The sequence below is a fragment of the Caretta caretta genome, chromosome 14 (assembly GCF_965140235.1).
Source record: "Caretta caretta isolate rCarCar2 chromosome 14, rCarCar1.hap1, whole genome shotgun sequence".
Lineage (NCBI taxonomy): Eukaryota > Metazoa > Chordata > Testudines > Cheloniidae > Caretta > Caretta caretta.
Window position 1 is genome coordinate 42,810,891 of NC_134219.1, and position 21,625 is coordinate 42,832,515.

The following is a 21,625-nucleotide window of genomic DNA, read 5'->3' on the forward strand; positions in this document are numbered from 1 at the left end:
GGCGTCCATTTTTCTGGGGCCGCCCAATTGGCTGGGGCCCCTGGGCACAGGCCCTGTTAGCCCAGTGGCTAATCCGCCACTAGGAGGATGTGTGGAACAGGTGGCAGGTGGAAATAAGGAGAGGGTCATGCCAGTGATGTGGAGACTGAAGTGACGTCCTGTTTACCAGAGACAGGAGCATACCTGGGTCACGATGGATGGAGAGAAGAGAAAAGAGACAAGCTCACAGTTCTGATCACAGGAGCTTCCTACATCTTTATAATGGATCCAAGGGAACCCTTCTCTGTGATCAAGGCTTGAGGCTGGAGCAAGGGTCTCACACAGACACAGTCCCTGCTCACCCCGTCAGTGTGGGGTCACTGCAGAGCTCCTGGCTTTCTTCAATGGGAAAAAGATGAAGGAAGAAACAGGGAGACACTGGAGATCAGCCATCAGCACAGGAAGATTAAACAAACTCCCCCTGGAGAAGTGGCTGTGGACTGGATCTGTACAATGAGTAGGAGCTGCGGTCACAGATCTCTGCAGGGTGCAGCGCACATGCTGGCAGTGGAGGGGAAGGAAGAGTAGATGCGATATGATGTCGATTCAGTATGGTGTGGTAGGACATAGGCACAAACCCTGCCTCATGATGTGCAGTGAAATGCAGGGTGCTGGGGAGGTCTGCCCTGAACGATCACATCAACCCCCACATTCAAGGAAAAAAGGGGCACATTGCCTCATGGGAACAGATATTTGGACATTGATAAAATATGATCTTAAATTACCTTCTTCTGTAGGTGCCACAGATCTTCTCCACCCTAAAACCAGCCACATAATTAGAGATGAGAGCGGATCTGAACACATATTGCATGATTCAATATTGTACAAACTAATGACTGATGGAAAAAGAAAGTTCTTCCAGACATATACTAAAATGTAAAGCATCAGAACCTCCATTGGGTCGCATGAGTGTCTCTCTCCCAGGGTGGATCTTCACTGCAGAGTTAGCCCAGGATCTTACTTGTCTGCTTCCCCAAACTGTTACTTGTGCAAGCCCAAAAACTCTGACTCAAGTTTGGTGGTGTTTTACACCCAGGCTAGCTGGCAAGACTTTGGGTACAGGCTATTGCCCAGGGTCCACTTTAATTCAGGTTGGTTACGTCCCACACTTTGCAGTGTGGAGGGAGGTTAATCATCTCAGGGGCTGATAGTTCACCAGAGCCTTCTGACAATTCCTCCCGGGCCATATTTTTTTGGCCACTACCCACTTTACTACTGTATTGCTTACCAATTTGTCAAATTAGCTTTTGGTGTGAAATTCATCCAGTTTAGTCTTTCCCCATATTTTATAAAGTTACATGAAAAAGCAACCACCCACATCCCCCAAAGGAATGACAGTAAAAAAGCAAACAAACAAAAAAGGGTTTCCAATGGCAACAACTTTAAAAATTAAATTTAAAAGCAAACATCTCGACCACAATTAAACAAACTGCCACACAAAGATCAAATTTTGTTACAAAAACTTTCTTGTCAGAGCAAGGACAAGGATACTTACTTATTTCTTTATCTCGTATGGCTAAAAATTAAACAGAAATAAATACATATTTTTGTTCGGCATTTCCCTTTTCTTATTTTTTAGCTTTCTTTATCACCAATATGACAGTGAAGGCTGAAAGACATCAAACTCATCCTCAAAATGTCAGACTAGAGGGCCCAGTGGTCCCTTCTGGTCTTAAACTCTGTGACTCTATGTGACTCTATTATCAGTTTTTCAAAATAGCTTTTGGTGTGAAATCTCTCCAATTTACCATTACCCCATATTTTACAGAATTACCGTAACCCTTCCCAGAATAATAATAAAAAGAAAGGAGAGAAACCAAAAGATGTCATATTGCAACAAAAGCGTAAACGTTAAATTTAAAATTGAACAACTCTACAACAATGAAACAAGCTCCCACATGAGGATCCAATTTGATACCAAAAATAAATAAATGCTTGTCTGAGGAAGGACAATGACACTTACCAATTTCTTTTTTCTCGTTTGTCTAAAAATTAAACAGAAATACACATATTGTTTGTTAGAAGTGTCCCTTTACTTATATTTTATTTCTCTTTATCATCAATAGTAATGTTAAGGCTGAGAGATTGTTTCTATTCAACCTCCTCTTCAGGACAGTAAGGTGAGAGGATCCAGTGGCCCTTTCTGGTTTTAAACTCTGTGACTCTATAATTAATTCCTCCTCAGTTTTTCATTGGTGTGAAATTTATCCACTTTAGTCTTTCCCCAGATAGTATAGAGTTACATTACAAAACAACCCACCATCCTCCCCCAAAAGAAGAAGAAGAAGAAGAAAATAATAATAATTAATAATAAATCATTCATAATAAAGCAACAAGCAAACAAACAAAAGGTTTCATATTGCAAGAACTTTAAAAGTTACATTTAAAAACGTTCTTGTCAGAGCAAGGACAATGATACTTACTTATTTCTTTATCTCGTAGGTCTAAAAATTAAACAGAAATAAATACATATTTTTGTTCAGCATTTCCCTTTTCTTATTTTTCAGTTTTCTTTATCACCAATATGACTGTGAAGGCTGAAAGACATCAAACTCATCCTCAAAATGTCAGACTAGAGGACCCAGTGGTCCCTTCTGGTCTTATACTCTGTTACTCTATGACTCTACTGATCATCAATTTCTCATATTATCTTTTTGCAAGAAATTTATCCAGGTTAGTCTTTCCCTACATTTTGTTAAGTTACAATACCCCCCACAAAAGAATAATAATAAAAAGCAAGTAAGCAAACAAAAAAAAGTTTAATATTGCAACAAAATTGTAAAAGTTAAATTTAAAAGCACACAACCCCACCACAATTAAACCAGCTCCCACATGAGGATCCAATTTGGTATGAAAATTTTCTTGTCAGAGAAAGGATAATGACACTTACCAATTTCTGTATCTCTTTTGCCTGAAAATCAAACCGACAGACACATATTGTTTGTTAGGACTTCCCCTTTTCTTATGTTTTATTTCGCTTTCTCATCAATATGAAAATTAAGGCTGAGAGATATTTTTTTCTATTCAACCTCCGCTGGAGGAGTTCAGATTAGAGGATCCAGTCATTTCGTCTGTTCTTAAACTGTGTGACTCTATGATTCTATGGCTTATCAATTTTTCATATTAGCTTTTGCTGTGAAATTCATTCAGTTTAGTCTTTCCCCACATTGATTAAAGTTACATTACAAAACAAACCCCTGTCTGCCCCCAAAATAATTCTAGTAATAATAAAAAGCAAGCAAACAAACATAAAAGATTTCATATTGCAACAATTTTGAAAGTTCCATTTGAAAACAAACTTCCACATGAGGATCCAAACTGGTACAAAAAGTTTCTTGTCAGAGGAAGGAGAATGACACTTACTTATTTCTTTATCTCGTAGGTCTAAAAATTAAAGAGAAATAATATATACATTTGTTAGGCGTTTCCCTTTTCTTAGGTTTTATTTCTCTTCTTCAGGACGTCAGACAAGAGAGGGACAAGTGGTTCCTTCTGGTCTTAAACTCTGTGACTCTATTGTTTATCAGTTTTTCAAATTAAATTTTGGTGTGAAATCTCTCCAATTTAGTGTCTCCTTCCCACATTTTATCACGTTACTGTAACCTCCCTCAACCAAAAGATAATAATAAATAAAAAAACAAACACGCAGACAAACAAAAACAGGTTAAATGTTGCAACTGAATTGTAAATGTTCAATTGAAAATCAAACAACTCCACAACAATTAAACAAACTCCCACATGAGGATCCAATTTCATACAAAAAATTTCTTGTCAGAGGAAGGATAATGACACTTACCAATTTCTATATTTCGTTTGCCTAAAAATGAAGCAGAAATACACAAATTGTTTGTTAGGTGTTTCCCTTTTCTTATGTTTTATTTCTCATTATCATCAATGTGATAAATAAGGCTTAGAAATTTTTTCTATTCCGCTGCCTCTTAAGGAGGTCAGACTAGATGATCTGGTCGTCCCTTCTGCTCATAAACTCTGTGATTCTGTTAGAATCATAGAATCCTAGGACTGGAAGTCTAATCCCCTGCACTCGTGGCAGGACTAAATATTATCTAGACCATCCCTGACAGGTGTTTGTCTAACCTGCTCTTAAAAGTCTCCAAACATGGAGATTCCACATCCTCCTTTATTCCATTTATTACTTACTCTGCCAGTTAGGAAGTTTTTCCTAATGTCTAACCCAAACCTTCCTCATGGCAATTTAAGCCCCTGCTTCTTGTCCTATCCTCAGAGGTTAATGACAACAATTTACTTCCCTCCTCCTTGTAACAACCTTTGATGTACTTGAAAACTGTTATCCCGTCCCCCCTCAGCCTTCTCTTCTCCAAACTAAACAAACCCAATTACTCTATTGCTTACCAGTTAATCAAATTAGCTTTTTGCGTGAAACTTATCCAGGTTAGTCATTTCCCCCATTTTATAAATTCATATTACCTCCCCCCATGAGAATAATCATAAAAAACAAGTAAGCAACCAAAAAAAACCCAGGTTTAATAATGCAAAAATAAATAAAAAGGGTAAATGTAAAAGCAAACAACTCCACAACAATTAAACAATCTGCCGACGATGGAGTACAGCAGTTTAGAACCATGCCCTTGGGACCACATGGGGCCCCTGCCACTTTCCAGCAGCCAATGGACAAAGTGCTGCGGCTGCAGGGATCCGACACGGCCACCTACACGGACGATATCATCATCTGCAGGGAGAGCTGGGCGGAGTGTATGGAGCATGTCCCTGAGGTATCTGGGGCTCTCAAAGAGGCGGGTTTGACGGCTAACCCAACCAAGTGTCAGCTGGCCACCCAAGAAGTCACTTACCTAGGGTAGGATGTCAGGGGAGTGGGGGGCGGGGTGGGGGAGGGGGAGATACGACCTTTGGTACAAAATTCTTAGTGGGCTGCCCCCTCCCTTTCACAAAGTAGCAAGTCCGGTGGTTTATGGGATTAGCAAGATACTATTGACGGTTCATCCCAAACTTTGCTACCATGGCTGCCCAGTTGACAGACCAGGTTAAGGACACTGCACCCATGTCAGGCATTGGGAGAAGAAGAACACCCTGTTCTCTATCCCAGCAGGAAGCTATTTCCACAGGAGGTAGCCTAATCAGTCATCAAGAAGGAGGCCCTGGAGGTGAAATGAGCCATTGATGCCCTTACTTGTAGGGTTAGCCCTTCCACCTAGTAACTGACTGTGCACCAATCCACTGGCTGCACTCAATGACAGGCCATAATCCAGGCATTATTCAGTGGCTTCACTCAATGCAGCCATACAGCTTTCGGGTGGTAAAAGCGTGGACTTCTTTTTCACAGGATGGTGGGGACATGAACTGGCCCCAGGACACCCCAGCCCAGGGTCTGAGAGGGAGGGTGGGCGAGGGAGTATACAAACCCCACATTGCGTCTCACGTGGTGAAAGGACAGTACTGGGCCCAGGTAGCCCCGCACATCCAGCCCTGCAGAGCATGCTTCAATTGGAGAGAGGGCTGGAAAGGGAGCAACCCAGCTCAGACGGGAGAGGCTGGGGAGGAGGACAGACCTGCCCTGAAGGCTCCTGACAAAGGACTGACCCTATACTTAGCCCCATCAGGGCTGATGGTTTCATTGCCTTTTCTTTTTCTTTTCACCTTATTTTGGATTGGAACCGGGGGAGACCAGCAGTTGGTTGGAAGTGACCCAGGGAGGGCAACTCGGAAGACAACTTTGGGGACCAGACATTGTTGACCCTCCTAAGGCCCTGGCTCAGAGCCCAGAAGAGTGGGTGGGCCCAGGCTCCCCTTCCACTGCCCACCTCCCTGCCCTCCTGATTCAAAGAGGGCCAGGACTGCAAGATCTGCCCACTGGGAGGGGGCACTAAGTGTGCTAACCACTAGGTCACATAACCCACCGATGACCCTATCACGCTCCTATAGGGGGATCCAATTGTGTACAAAAAATTTCTTCTCAGAAGGAAGAAAATGACACTTACCAATTTCTAGATCTCGTTTCACTAAAACATAAACAGAAATATGTATAAATTTTTTTATGAGCTTTTCTTGCCTTATGTGTTATTTCTCATTATCATCAATACAAAGTTAAGGCTGGGTGATTATTTTTACTCAACTTCCTTGTTTCTATTGCTTCCCCATCAAAAGGGAAAGTTTATCTAATTTAGACTTACCCCAAATTTTATTAAACTTGTTTAACACACCCTGTCCTGGGGCACAGCCCCATCCCAGTCAGGAAAAGACGAAAACTCCTCTGGGCTCAAGTGGCCTCATTCCTGCAGGGCCTGCTCCACTTGGAGGAAATGATCTCAAAAGAGAGAGGTTGTCACAGGAAGGGGTCCGCAACCAGCAAAAAGGCTGCTGGAACTCAGAGGAGCTGATTTCTGCAACAGAACCACTGTGAGGAAGAGAACGTGTGACCCTCTGCCACTCACAAGGGCCCGTCAGACCAGGTACAAGCAGGGATGTGTGCAGAAATTTAAATTTGACCCCTTTTGGAGGGGCACATTCTGTACCCATCCCTGGAGCTCGCTCCCCTCACTGTTCTGGCCAGGGAAGGACTTTGCTCTTTCCCCTATGCCCACCTTGGCAGAGCACTCTTCCCTCCCACACAGGAGCTTGCTCTTTCCCCCACACCAGCAGGAGTTCGCTTTACCTTGCCTCCGCCCTGGCCCTGGCAGCAGGTCACTCTTCCCTGCCTCTGCAGCCCTGGGGTTGTAGAAGCTCTGTGCCCTCAATGATTATTTGGGGCCCTGTGCCTCTGCTTGACCCCCCTCCCCCCCATGCATGACCCTGGGTACAAGCTGACTGCAGCAGGAGCGGTTGAAGATAAATACTGTCATGGGGTTCAGCTGTTCTTAAACTTCTGTCATGAATTTACTTGATGAATTCACTTGATCGATGCTACACTCCCTGGTGACTGGACTTGCCATTATTTTCTCAGATGCTCCATCGATATGTGGTCTAAGGCCCAGACAACTAAGCAGCACCCAGGCTTATGTCTTCTAGCCTGCCCTGAGAGCAAACAGTCCTTTTACCCCAATGGATAGCAATGTCACATTAGAGGAAACTGAGGCACAAAAAATTCATTAAAATAATGCAGAAAATTCCCATTTCAGCACACCTTCATTGACAAGCCAGATCTCTATAGATTCTTCTCAAAGACTCTGAGACTGAGGCTGGTTTGCATTGAAAACTTACACTCCTCGTACACGTAGCTATGCTGACCTAACCCCCTAATTCAAAGGACTTTTAAGGGGAAAGGGTCTTTGGAAACATCCAAACAGGCCCTGAAATGGTCCAACCTGTTACACATACTAACCCTCCCCCACCCAACAAACACACAGAAATAAAAATAAATCCGAGAAACCAACAAGCGTATATGCAATTGTGTAACTTGGTCAAAGTCTGTATTTGTGGAAAAAAGGGAAATTGAAACTTACCAACTTCTTCAGTAAGTTTCGCTGAAAAGTACAGAAATAAATGTAAATTAATATCATCTCCTTGCTTCATTAAAAGTGTTTGAAGACGACTTCCTATAGGTACACAATTCATTAGGAAGGAAGTCTGATTGATTTGGAAATCAGGCAGATATTCTTTATGGATGAAGTTCAGCAGGTTAAGGACAGCTGTGCCTGAGTTATGTGACAGTGGGTATGATTTTTTAATTTCCTCACTGAGGAAGAAATGTGTTTCTTTACTGATTTACCACAAGGGCATTTCTACAGGGCCTCTCACTGTAATGTCCGGGTGCACTACACTTTATTAGCAGAAAAGAGATTTGAAGGACAAATATGAGAGGCTAGGCTTTGCAGAACCTTCTCTCAAGTGGGACCAGAGACAGACAGTGGTAATCTCCTGAGAACTAGCAGCAGAGGGAGATGAAGGACCAAGCAGAACACAGATGTATCTGCTATGATCCGATTCTCTGACTCAGTTCTATTGCCCAAGACTCTCCTCTCTCCTATTCTACTCCCCACCCCCTACACACACAGTCCTCTTCCGCTCTCCCCCCCACAGCCCTCCCCACCACCCTCTATCAATAAATTCACATGCATTCTTCTCCTTTATACAGGACAAGGTCAGCAGATCACACCTTCTTTTAATATTAAATTCCTAAATTGCTCTAATTTATTTATTAGAACAAAATCTTTATTTACAGTATTTTTCTTCCTCTGATATTTACCTTTCATTTTAAAGAGATAAACAGTGAGGCCAATGAAAGCAAACAAAACCACCAGGATCACACTCAAAGTCGCCATCAAGGGATTCACCCTGGGGAAAAAGAGATCTGAAAAACAAAACACCAGAACTTGTCTTAATTTGGCTGATTACAGTCAGATGTTTTTATTTCATACAAATACATAAATGGTGCCCAGCAGGATTTGTGCAAGACAAGAGTGAAAGAATGGCCATGTGTACACTACACAAAAATGTGTAGACCGCTGGGTTTCCTCTGGCCCCTTCCTAAGGGCCAGAGCATACACACTCCAGGGAGGCCCTGTTCCTGCCTAAGGGCCGGAACCCCTGGACTATTTGGGGTTCAGCCCCATTACACCGGTTGGGATGCTAACATCAGTTTGCTAATTTCCCCTGAGACTAGGCAGCAATCCCAGTGGTATAGTGAGGCGGTGTGGCCTCCCTCCAATCCAGAGTGGGAGGGACGACCACCGCACCACTACACGAGGGTAAAATGAGTCCATTTGTGGATCTTGACCAAAGTGATGTAAGAAGCACAAGTCCAACTGAATGTCATTAGAAACAACATCACATGACGTAGGTGACGTTTCCCACAACAAGCAATGAACAATGAGTTGGTGCAGCAACAAGATCACAAAGAAGCCACATGACAAAACTTACCACATTCAAAAAAATCACTGAGGTGAAGTTAAGGTTGCAGGATCATATTGTGTCAGTGGATTGAGTAAAAATTTCTCCTAAAAAATGCTGGAAGATTTTTGTGTGTGTGCATACATGCGTGCAGGCTAGTATCAGGAAAGTCAGACTTCACCTTAAATTTACATGAAATCCCAAACTTTGATTTTCTGAATACTCACAACTAAGGGAATCAAATTACCTAAACTGTGATCCCGTAAATATACCAGTCTCCTATTTTCTGTGTTTGTACGTGGATTCTGAAATATCCACCACAGATGTTTCCGTTCTTTTCTTCCTATGTTTTGTTTGGTTTCTGGTGGTGGTGAGTTCAGTGTGGGGTTTGGATGGTGACTGACCTGCTATATAAACAGCTGATTCCTTGTCTTGATTGAGAACGGTGTTCCTGATGCAACAGGACAAGTTTTGGTTTGAATGTTCTGTTACAATGAGAACAGTTTCTGTTTCAAACAGGTTGTTATCGCCACGGGATTTTGTTTCAGAGAGTGATGGTAAACGCTGCCCATTGAAATCTTTCCACAGCACCTCAGGCTCTGGGTACCAGCCAGCTGATCGACAAACCACCCGGATCCCTCCATCCTGGTGACCCTCCACAGAGATGAGAGGAGCAGAGCCCAGACCTAAGGGGAAAACACATAAAGGTGTCAATTCCATGAATTAATTTATAAAGCAGAAGGGATGAGGGACAGTTTGTGGATCCCTTACTCACACTAGAAAGCACTTGTTCACGGGGGTAGTCAGGAGAAGGGATAAATGAATACTGGATAAATGAAGGGATAAATGAATACTCAGTCTTGTCTAAGAGTGGTTAATATGTAGCTCCCCATCGCCACCGTCACCACTATAGAGTCTCAGCAAATAAGGCTGCATTTGATTTTAACTACACCCCTACATAACAACCAACCCATAAGAAGGCCATAAAAGTCTGGCAGCCCCACCTTAGCCACACACCCTAGAAACGACTGCAGAGCAATTGGAAGGCTTTATGTGTCCAGAAGGCCTTTCCCTCTTAATTAAAGACCCCTTTGGGAGTCAATCAAGACTGGGCAAGAAAGTGCCTTGCCCATCCTGAAAATGTGTTTAATAACACGTTGGGAAAGTTTTCAGCATATTTTCCCAAGTATGAAAGTGGCTGTTTGCTGAAAGTTAGATACACTGTGTTATTGCAAAATATTTCACAAGCAAGGAGTCACAGCTGTTGTGATAGGAAAGAACAAAGCCTGCAGACCACACACAGTTAAAACTGACACAAGTTACTGACCTGCTACCCGCAGTTCCAATACAGTTTCTTCATAAAAAGTACCATCTTGAACAAAGCAGTGGTATTGTCCTTCATCAGAGGGTCTGATATTGAGAATCCTCAAGGGAACATTTCCATCTGTGAGTCCGGCTTTCAAAAGCTCTGTCCTTCCCTCATACTCTGGCATCTGCCCTTCATACTGATCCTTCCCATCACGATACAGGTGCACAAAGGATACAAATTCAGGTCGGAACCATCTCACCTCCATGTTTGCAGCGCTCATCCGGGGGGACAGGTGACAGGGTAACACAGCTTCCTGACCCAGGATGGCAGCGACAGGGTCAGGGGGTCCAATCACTGTGAATTTTGCTGGAAAATGCACCGGGACAGCAATAACAACAACAACCACCTTGGTGAGGCAGAGAACTGGGAATGGACGTGCTCGGCGTATAGTTGAGACAAGCTATTGAAGTAGCCCCTTTTTCTAAGTGCTCTCAAATTGACACGCTTACTGACATTGGCATGAGATTTGCTGGTCCTCACCAGGAACAAGGGGAGGGTTGGTGGGCCATATCTGGTGTTCTTCCACCAAGGTGCTCCTGAGATCTAGGCCTGTTGCTCTAGGCAATTGTTGTACTATTGTGGTTCAATACTTCATATGATCAAGAGACCAATTAACCAGACTTTGCCAAATGTATTGCCTAAGGACAAATCAGTACACTGTGAAAAGGAGACATACATATCCTCCTTCTGGAAAGCAATCCTTACCTTGCAGTGTGCTCACCTTACACAGAAAGTGTGCTTCAAAAATACACCACCAAAACCACTTATATTTATACCAGGGGTGTTAGCAAGTGAAAAAGCACTTTATCCATCACCCCATCCAACCCCCCACTTCTTAATTTTGTTCTGTACGTTCCTTCTTGCTGTTTGGGACAGAACATTCCAAACCAGGTGGGAGCAGACGTACATCCCAGCCACTGCTAGGACATGCCATTCATGTCTCTTGGCTTTGATAGGCTTCCAATGTTCTATTGTGAACACTAACTTAACTTTAGCAAAGTTTGGTGGGATATTTGATGTGGGTGAACAGAATTGTTAGAAGAGCATAATACATTCCGTTAATTTCCCAGCACCATATGTAAAGAGAGAATTACTGTGCATATAATACCTAATAATAAGGTGGTGTATACTACACCTAACATATATGTATTAGCTAACAGGCCCAATAAAAAAAGTCACATGACATAGAATATCAGGGTTGGAAGGGACCTCAGGAGGTCATCTAGTCCAACCCCCTGCTCAAAGGGGGACCAATCCCCACTTTTTGCCCCAGATCCCTAAATGGCCACCTCATGGATTAAACTCACAACCCTGGGTTTAGCAGCCCAATGCTCAAACCACTGAGCTCCCTCCCCCAAATAGACTCCTAGTGGAATCAAAACTAGCTCTGATATTCCACAGTGGAGAGAGGAGGCGGTGCAATTGTCATGTAGGGCCCTCACCAGGGGCCCCCACCACCAGGTATTAATACCTGTCCCCAGCCTCTCTCAAATATTCTAGTTCTTATTACATTTTTGTGCACATGTGGGCTCTAACTATGGCTCCGATCTCTGGATATCTCAGATCCTCTAAGATAATTTATGTACTTTATGAATTATTCTTGTTATTGTTAAACTCTTCAACAGGTGTCCAGTCAATGCTCTGGGCATCCTTGACAACCTTTTCAAGAGACTCGTGTGAAGAAACAGACCTGAGCCCTATCCCAGGAGCAAATAAAATAACCCCGCAGCAGCAACAGAATGAGAGCAAACAATGGATAATGAAGGTGCTGATCTTGCTGCGTGGTTACATTTACACACTGGGAGTAGTTACATTGACTTTGAGTGGAGCATGTTGTTCAGACACTTCAGGAGCCTAAATAAATTCTCTAAGAAACAGCAGCCACGGGGCGGATTCCTACCTGATCCCATCCTGTGAACAGAACAGGTAAGGAAGCAAATGATAAACCCAGGGAGAAGGGAGCTGGCTCGGGAGCTGTGGCAGGATGAGAGAACCTTCATCTGCACTGTAACTTGATCTAGACAACGGGAAGAAGGAGGAAAGAAAACTCATCTTAGTGAACATAACACTGAGACTAACAGGAAATCATTAAAGTCAAACATTAAAGAGGACACATGAAATAAGAAAGGAATAAATGCATTATTAAGTGAACTTTTTCATATTATGTAGTTAGAACAGCCATTTAAATAAATTGAATATGCGTTTCCTTTATGAGTCTGAATTTGTCCCATCCCTACAAAATCCACATTAAAAATTCAGATCGGTGTAGAAGTTGGTAGTAATTCCGTCAATGGAGAAAAAAGTTTTAAGGAATGAGAAACTGTGTGTTTGTCAGGTTTCAGAGAAGCAGCCGTGTTAGTCTGTATTCGCAAAAAGAAAAGGAGGACTTGTGGCACCTTAGAGACTAACAAATTTATTTGAGCATACGCTTTCATGGGCTACAGCTCACTTCATCGGATGCATGTGTGTTTGTGTGTGAGACAGAAAGATTCTTTGTTTTTGTTTGTTTTTTACCCATTTCTTTTCTTTCAACATAACAGAGGCAAAATGATTCAGTCCCATAAACAGAATTATCAAGTATCCAAGGTAACAGAGAAAGAGGCTGCCCATAAAGTTGGATTTGCAAGCGTTTGTAACTTACTTTTCAAAACAGAAATCTACAATAAGTTAATTCATAGCCAGACTCCCTTTGAATGCATTGAGAGCAGGATCAGGTCCAGTTTTCCTGAATAAAATATAAAGAGGAAAGACAAAAAATTCTTACATCGAATAGCCACAATAGTCTGGTGTTAAATTCCAATGAAAGGGGAGGAAACAAAATAGCTCAGATAAAATTTGGAATATATAGTTCAAAAGCAAAGTTTATATTCAGAGTCAGATACATTTATCTGGGATTACTGGATCATTTTGCAGCTATTTATTCACTCAAAGACTAAATGTCTCGTAGGAGATATCTAAGAGCAGTGGAGAGAGTATTCAAGTGACAGAAGCTCACGTACCTGATGACTCCTGGAAATCAGCTTTGGGACAGTTTTGAGCTCTCCCTGGCATCTCCGGGTTTTCTACAATCCTCATCCATTCTCCTCTGGGTGGTTTACATTTTCAGTGATGATTTCAAGTTTCAGAGTAACAGCCCTGTTAGTCTGTATTCGCAAAAAGAAAAGGAGGACTTGTGGCACCTTAGAGACTAACCAATTTATTTGAGCATGAGCTTTCCTGAGCTACAGCTCACTTCATCGGATGTATACCGTGGAAACTGCAGAAGACATTATATACACACAGAGACCATGAAACAATACCTCCTCCCACCCCACTCTCCTGCTGGTAATAGCTTATCTAAAGTGATCACTCTCCTTACAATGACAGGTTTCAGAGGAACAGCCGTGTTAGTCTGTATTCACAAAAAGAAAAGGAGTACTTGTGGCACCTTAGAGACTAACCAATTTATTTGAGCATGAGCTTTCGTGAGCTACAGCTCACTTCATCAGATCCTCTGACTCCTTTTCTCCTTACAATGTGTATGAGAAAACCTGGATTTGTGCTGGAAATGGCCCACCTTGATTATCATACACATTGTAAGGAGAGTGATCACTTTAGATAAGCTATTACCAGCAGGAGAGTGGGGTGGGAGGAGGTATTGTTTCATGGTCTCTGTGTATATAATGTCTTCTGCAGTTTCCACAGTATGCATCCGATGAAGTGAGCTGTATCTCAGGAAAGCTCATGCTCAAATAAATTGGTTAGTCTCTAAGGTGCCACAAGTCCTCCTTTTCTTTTTAGTGATGATTTCAGTGAGGCCAAATTAAGTGAGGAGAAATGACAGAGACAAGGAGCTGGATCCCAGGCTTTGCTTCCAAATGTCTGCCAAAACGGTGTCTCTTTTTTGTCAAGACACTGAAGCGAGATGTGTCTCTCTCGATGCCTCCACCGCGCTAGAAAGCGAAAGTAGGAAAGGGAGGGGCACGCGGGGGGGATTTCCGTCCCTTCACCCCCACATTGCCCTTTGGGGTGAAGGATCCTCTCCCGGAGAAGTCCACCCAGGGGTCCCGTCTTGACTCAGATCTACCCAAGGGCCCCAGTTTGGCGGAAGCCCCGTGAGAATTTCGCAGAGACTCGGCTCCCTGCTCCGCGAGACCCGCTACATGCGGGACCGGATTTCTGACGGCGCTGGGTTCACACGCATCAGGGGCCCCCCGGTCGCTCCACTTCTGCTGCAGCCCAGCGGCCGCGGCGCCGGCTCCGCTCTCCAGCCCCTTCCCTAGGACCGGCCCCGGGGCTTCTCCTCCGCCCCCCACCCCGCCCACTCGCTCCTGCTCTGCGCTGGCGGCTGAGGGCTCCTCTCACCCCCCGCCCCCCCCGCCCGTCACTGGCAAGCAGCCTGTGGGGGGCCGGAGAGGAGCGCTAGGACCAGGGAGAAAGTGGGCGGGGGGGGGGATCCTGTTTACCCCTCCCCAGCCCTGCTGCGCCTGCAGTTTACTCCTGGCACCTCCCTCGCTCCAGGGACCAACCCTAGCTCCCCCCCCCCCCGCTGTGCTTTTGCCCCAGGCCCTGCCCCGCTCCAGTCAGCAGGGACTAATCCTCCCCCCGTGCCCCACTGTGCTGGTCTTGCCCCTGGCCCCTGCCTCGCTCCAGCTGCGGACCAATCCTCCCCCCCCTTCCCCTCTGTGCTCTTGCCCCTGGCCACTGCCTCCCTCCAGCTGTGGACCAATTCTTCCACCCCCCACATGCCCCCCTGGGCTCTTGCCCCTGGCCCCTGCCTCCCTCCAGCTGGGGACCAATCCTTCCACCCCCCACATGCCCCCCTGTGCTCTTGCCCCTGCCCCCTGCCTCCCTCCAGCTGTGGACCAATCCTTCCACCCCCCACATGCCCCCCTGTGCTCTTGCCCCTGGTCCCTGCCTCGCTCCAGCTGGGGACCAATCCTTCCCCCCCCCACATGCCCCCCTGTGCTCTTGCCCCTGGTCCCTGCCTCCCTCCAGCTGGGGACCAATCCTTCCAACCCCACTGTGTCTCGCTGTCAGGGTAGATAACAATCAATGATTTTTTAAAAAAATTAAAAAATTGGATTTTTTCATTTAAATTGGACTTTTTTGAGAAAATGCTTTTTGAGAAAAAAACCTATCTAAAGATGAGATATCTTTGAGCTATAACCTATCATAGAATAGGGATGATACATTATATTTCTATAGTATGAGACAATATATTCATATAATGTTTGAGAAAAGTTTGTAAATGAGTTCTAATAGTTGATGGATTAGGGACCCAATCTTATGGGGTTCCACAGGCTTCTGTATAGATTATTTAGGTTAATCTTTCTATCTACCCAATGGGACTCAGTGCTCAGTCTAGAAGACACCATCAGAGATGCTTAATTTTTCAGTTCTCAAACTGCGGATTTGGGTCTCCAGAGGTAACATGCTTGTTAACAGCAAAAATGTTTTAAAATAAATAAATAATATGTAAAGGTGAGAAATAACACACCTCAACTCTATTGTCCCTCTGTAAATTTGTGTACATGGAGTCAATCCCTTTGTACCTCTCTCTAAAAGTGCAAAGTTTCAAAAACTTCAATGAATAGAAGACTGTTGGGGGCAGAATAGATCTGGACAAGGAGAAGAAGTCTGGACATAAATGTGAGAAGTGAGGGACATATGCTTTTTTGTTTAAATATTATATGTTTGCTGTTGAAGAAAAAAATCCAGAATACTTAACGTTGTTTTTGTTAAATAAAATAATTGAAATGTCTGTCTGGTGATGTTCTCCTCCTAATACAGCCAGGCAAGAAAATCCTCCAATTATTAATGATTAATCTGTTGAATTGGAGATGGTTCACCTCCCAATGACAATAAATATCTGCTTCAATTACCTTTGGTAAATGAAATAACCAATCATTCATTTTCTGATATAGCTGTAAAACTAATCTGAATATGTTTTCAAAATAAATCACTGTTTAAAAATGTATAGTGTGTACCTTCTAAAAATGAAACCTACATCAATCTCTGAGTTGTGAAGAATATGTATTAAGGTTGTAACAACAATCAAGAATGCACATGTATATAGAAAACCCTGATTAAATTGAGATTTCCTGACTAGTGATTTAAATCATGATTTAAATCAAATGCACCCTGCCCGCTGTGCTCTTGCCCGTTCCAGTCAGCAGGGACTAATCCTCCCCCCGTGCCCCACTGTGCTGGTCTTGCCCCTGGCCCCTGCCTCGCTCCAGCTGGGGACCAATCCTCCCCCCCCCTTCCCCTCTGTGCTCTTGCCCCTGGCCACTGCCACACTCCAGCTGGGGACCAATCTTTCCCCCCCCACATACCCCCCTGTGCTCTTCATTCCCCAGGGGGCCCCACAAATATGTTTGGCGCCAGGCTCACTAAAAGCTAATCCGGCCCTGTTTAATACAATCATAATAACCATTATATTTTTCATCTGCTGCGCCAAATGAAAACTCCCCTTTTAATTACTTCTGTAATAAACAGCCCTTGTACGCTACACTGGAGTTTATGGTGAAGGGAGTGTCTTTATTGCTGTAAGGTCGAAGGTTAAAGCCAAACCTCTCTCTGTTCTCAGCTACAAATCAAACAGGGACCAAACTGCGTAAGTTGTTAGTTCTAAGTCCTGACTGGTCAGCAGACATAGTGCTCCCCTTGTGACAGGATCCCCCGCGTGCAAACTGGATCCGGGGTACCACTGTGGCCCCTTACGTCTCAAGCCTGGGCTGTCTCTCACAATGCTTTGAAGCAGTAAACCCCATTGGGAGCTGTCGTCACTCAGCACAACAGTAGGTGGAACCCCACACCCAGCTGGATTGCCTGAATGCTCCCAGAGCCACTCACACATCACACAGAGAAAGGCACCAGCCAATATCCCCCAGCTCCCCAGCCTTGCACCCCAGTGTGAGTTTATTGCCCAGTGTGGAGAGGACATGCACCAGCCAGAAATGGAAATCCAGCTGAGGTGAGAAAGGAGAGCTTGCCAGAGATGTGGCTTGTTACCGGGGCTGCTGTAAAGTTGGATACAATGTTGCACTATTTAATGCACTACACTGTGGAATTTGTATGTTCTTGCAGCTGGATGGTGTGAGCTGAAATTATTTTCCTTAAGGGGAAGGCTGTCATTGCTCCTTGTTTTGCTGGGGAATGCATGGCTGGAGATCTGTAGCCATCAGTCACTCGCCTTCATACTGCTGCTGTTTCATGTGGCTGGGCCCTGCAGCCAGAACTCTTCTGTGGCAGAGTGGATCTGAGATCAGGATCAAGAGGGAATCTGGGGAGTGGCCTTCTGGAGCCAGAACAGGAGCTGCAGCTGCGATGGGAAAGGCGTGCTGGGCAGAGGCATCCTGGGGAAGCAGCTGGTTACTTCCTGAGCAACCAGATACAATGTTGTTACAGATCCTGACTCACATTGTGATGAGATACATTGTTACCCCTGTGTAAGGCAAACTGGTTACATGGTTGTAAACTTGCTTCTAACCAGCCTTGCTGCTTCATGGCATCCAGATGCTGTCAGCTCTGGTGCATGGGCTCAGGGGGAGGATCCCACTGCTGCTGGGTTTTTGTTGCTGGTGAACGTATTGCCTGAGAATTGCAGTCTTCAATCAGATACATGTGACATGCAGTTATTTTTGGCCAACAGAAGTGGCCTCCAGGGGCTGAGGTGGAAGTTGAAGAGATGAATCCCTCATCCCATGTCACTTGCAGCTGACTGTGCCAATGAGACAGTTCCCAGACTGTTTAGTGTAACAGCGGGATGGGAGAGTGGGAATACTCTCCAACAAGGACACCCACACACAAAACAAGGGTTGGGGGAAAGTGAAACAAGCTAGAGGCCATGAGTACAAATCATCCCACTTCTACTGAGTGTGGTTTCAGAGGAACAGCCGTGTTAGTCTGTATTCGCAAAAAGAAAAGGAGTATTTGTGGCACCTTAGAGACTATTGGTTAAATAAATTGGTTAGTCTCTAAGGTGCCACAAGTCCTCCTTTTCTTTGAGTGTTGTTTGTGTTTGCAGGCACCTCCCAGCCCTTATGACTGACCATGACCTCCTATTCACAGACCTAGAAGGCAACCTAGGATTGGACACCTTTGCAGCCCATTTTGCTAATAAGTGAACAGAAGTCGCACAAGGTCACTGAAGTCAAAATGGGGAACAGAATCAGGGTCTCCACATGGAATCCCAGGTCTTAGCTCCTCAGCCCCACGGCCTTGGCTGAAAGTGTCAAGTATCTGTTCATTGGTTCACCTGTGCTAACGGTTACACCACACCAGAGCCAGCAACAGGAGACCAGAGCCCTGATCGCAAATGTTCTGCTGATGACTGGCAAATACTGGTCTAAGCCATTAGCACAGCCTGTGTCATGTTCCCTCCAGCAGCTGGCCCACACACAGCCCAACAATTATTCCCAGAGCTGAAGTGGTGTGGTGGGGATCTGAAGAGACATGATTTAAATCAGCGGTTTTCAAAGTCTAGGTCACAGCTCTGCAGGGTTCACCCCTGGCAGGGAAGGTGGCCGCTTCTTTATTTGTATCCCACAAGGTTTCATCTACATTTAATGGGTTATTTAGTTGCAAAGAAATATACAATGGAAATGTAATTACAGGGGTATATGCAATCTACATGTAAGATAACAACAAACAGCCTTTATTAGTTTTCATGAAGTTTCCACATCAGACATCTTCTCATCTTAACACAACCCTAAACTGAAGTGTGTGTTAATCTAATTACCAAGGCCTACAGAATGGAAAGGTAATGTAATAATAAACAACAAGATTTAGACAAGTAAAAACAATACACTTAACATCTCTGGTTTGATCTCTGTCTGCACCAGTGAATTGGCCTGAATACACATTGATACATTTAACCCTTCTTTGATATTCGGACACAAGTGAACTATTGCTCTGCTCTGAGCTGGTCTGTCAGAGTCACATAGGCAATGTATTTTGCACACTGTAATTGCCTTTGAATTACAAGTTCCCAACTGGCAAGAAGGAAGATCAGCATCATGTGGCCAGCAGAGCTCCCAAATTACTGGATTAGTGGAAAATTCACTATTTTCCCTGATTTCCATTGCTTTTGCTGTCGTGCTTCAAAAGGAGACAGCTATTCACAGACACACGTGTGACTCTTCTGCCAGCAAACATGCAGCAAAGTCAGCATTAGAAGCCTTGACTTCAAATGTCACCTCTCTTTTTTGTTCTTTATATTTCCATGCACATCACAACTCGTGTCACAAATACAACACGAGATCCCCTACCCGAGATAGCAGAGAAGTATCAGACACTTTCTCCCCCTGATTACAAAGTATTTGAGAGGCTGCACAAGGTCACTTCAGGTGGAACTGGGAAAAGAACCCAGCTCTCCAATATGGAAAACCCAGGTGCTAGCCACTCATTCCTACTGCCTTTGGGTTGAATGCATAAAATAGATATGATCTGGTTAGCACCACTGCACAACAGAGCCAGGCACAGAACCTTGGAGCTCTGACCTCTAATCTGGCTCGTAAGCATTTGTGTACCTGATGGAACAGTGTGTCAAGTCCCCCAACAGGGATTGGCCTCAGAAATAATGGTGGGGGACCGGGGAGGTCATGTTACAAATCCTGCTGCTGTGGGAGTGGGGACTGAGGGGTTCCATGGGGTATTAAAAAAAGAAAACTAAAATATATAATTTAATTCACCCGCTCATTGAAAATGTTATAAGCAATTGATTGAGGGGCAATGTGCCCTGAAATCCTGGTATTCCAGATTGAAAACATCAGTCTCAAAATATGGGCTGGGATTTTCTCAGGAGCCAAGTCCCCATTGAATTCCTGCCCTGAAGCCCTGGGGATTGCACTGGTTGGACAGACGTGGTCTAAGAAGCATTAGGGCCAAGCCCCATTAGACAGGCTGATTTGTTGTTAGAATGGTTGGGCTTTGCCCTAGTGCTGTCCTGAACACTCTCAGCAGCAATGCCTTCCGGGTAGGTATCTACAGTCCCAGTCCCTAGAAAGATCACCCAAGCAGTGGATCCTGAGAGATTTGAAGATGCTGCACTGTGGGACTCATGGAACCGCTGTGGTTGGTCCTTGCCCATGTACACCGCAGAACAGGTCAGACTGACCCAGGTCAGCACAGCCCAGGAGTTAGTTTTGCTGCAATCCAGTGTAATCCCAGTGGTAAATGACATGGACCCCTGAGCTGTCTGGAGCCCTTTTGTGTGTGGATTCAAGGTGCTGGGGGAGGGGGGACGGAGGAGGTTTGTGCATTATTTAGCACAGTCACCTCCTGTGCCGGCATCTGAGTTTAACCCCTTCATCCCAATGAGAAACCTCATCTCCCTGCTGGGCCTGGGATGTTTGTCAAAGAGTCTAAGGTGCCACAAGTACTCCTTTTCTTTTTCCTTCCTAATGGCCGCACTTCATCACTGCTCAGTGCTGTTGTGGGGTGGCAGGCTGGTCTAGCAGTTTGGGCACTGGAGTGGACCTTCGGATATCTTGGTTGTATTCCCAATTCTGCCACTGACCTACTGCATGACCTTGGACAAGTCACTGCCCTCTCTGTGCCTCAGTTTCCCTTCCCCACCTCTTGTCTACTTCGTCTGCAAACTGTTCAAGGTGGGCATTGTCCCTCATTGTGTTTTATGCAGGGCCCAGATCTCATTTGGGGGCTGTGGGGACTGCTGTGATCCAAATAAAACTAATAATAAGTTCTATGATACAAATCAGTAAGATCAACAGCTTGTAACTTCCCCATCTCCAGCCTGAAGGCAGCATTCTCACATAGACCGGCCTGCAGGTCTTGTGATTCAAGCCTCACTGATCATTTAACCGCTTCTGTTCTGTAAAAAGCAATTTTCCAATGTGCTGGGGGGAGGGGACTTGACACCTGGCTCTGCCCAGGCCCCACCCCGACTCCACCCCTTTTCCCAAGGCCCCACCCCAAGTCTACTCACCCCATTCTGCCCCATCCCCGGAGGGTGCCAATGCTTACTCCTTCTCCTCTCCCCTCAATAGCCCCCACAGCTGAGCTTGACAGGCGGGAGGCATGGAGAGGCACTGATCAGCAGGGCCTGACAGCAGTACCCACGCGGTTGGCACCTATGATAAAAAAGTTCCCTTATTTCACCAGGGGAAGCTGGTTTTAATAAGGATTCCACTTCTTAGATAAAAGTCTCCCATGTCAGGTATCTTGAAAGACTATTTTTTGCCCTTCTTGCCACTCTCCCAGATCATCTATTTTTCAGTAGTATCTCCCATTCAATGAAGGCTTTGGAGAGCTGAATGATGCAGATACACTTGCAACAGGCAACTTCCGGTGAAATGAACCTTGTAACCAAAGTTATTACCATTAAATTTGACAGCAACTCCCTACCTTGTACTCCTGGGCAGCTTCCTCTGTAGGAACCACCATGTG

General features: G+C 44.8%; 1 protein-coding gene and 1 long non-coding RNA gene across 2 annotated transcripts in view; both read right to left on the reverse strand.

Annotated features, from left to right (window-relative positions):
- The window catches only part of LOC125621639 (butyrophilin-like protein 2), a 53,294-nt gene that overhangs the window by 2,866 nt on the left and 28,803 nt on the right, over positions 1 to 21,625 (reverse strand). The window contains exons 9-11 of the mRNA XM_075119492.1: positions 12,132 to 12,248; positions 10,190 to 10,537; positions 9,267 to 9,548 (exon numbers count right to left, since the gene is read on the reverse strand). Coding sequence (XP_074975593.1) covers positions 9,267 to 9,548; positions 10,190 to 10,537; positions 12,132 to 12,248 — 747 coding nt within the window. The remainder of the gene's footprint in view (positions 1 to 9,266; positions 9,549 to 10,189; positions 10,538 to 12,131; positions 12,249 to 21,625) is intronic.
- On the reverse strand, positions 6,011 to 8,320 carry LOC142068391 (uncharacterized). The gene is made up of 3 exons (XR_012664962.1): positions 8,219 to 8,320; positions 7,476 to 7,496; positions 6,011 to 6,035 (listed from the first exon to the last, which is right to left on the reverse strand). It is a non-coding gene; the product is annotated as an uncharacterized LOC142068391 (long non-coding RNA).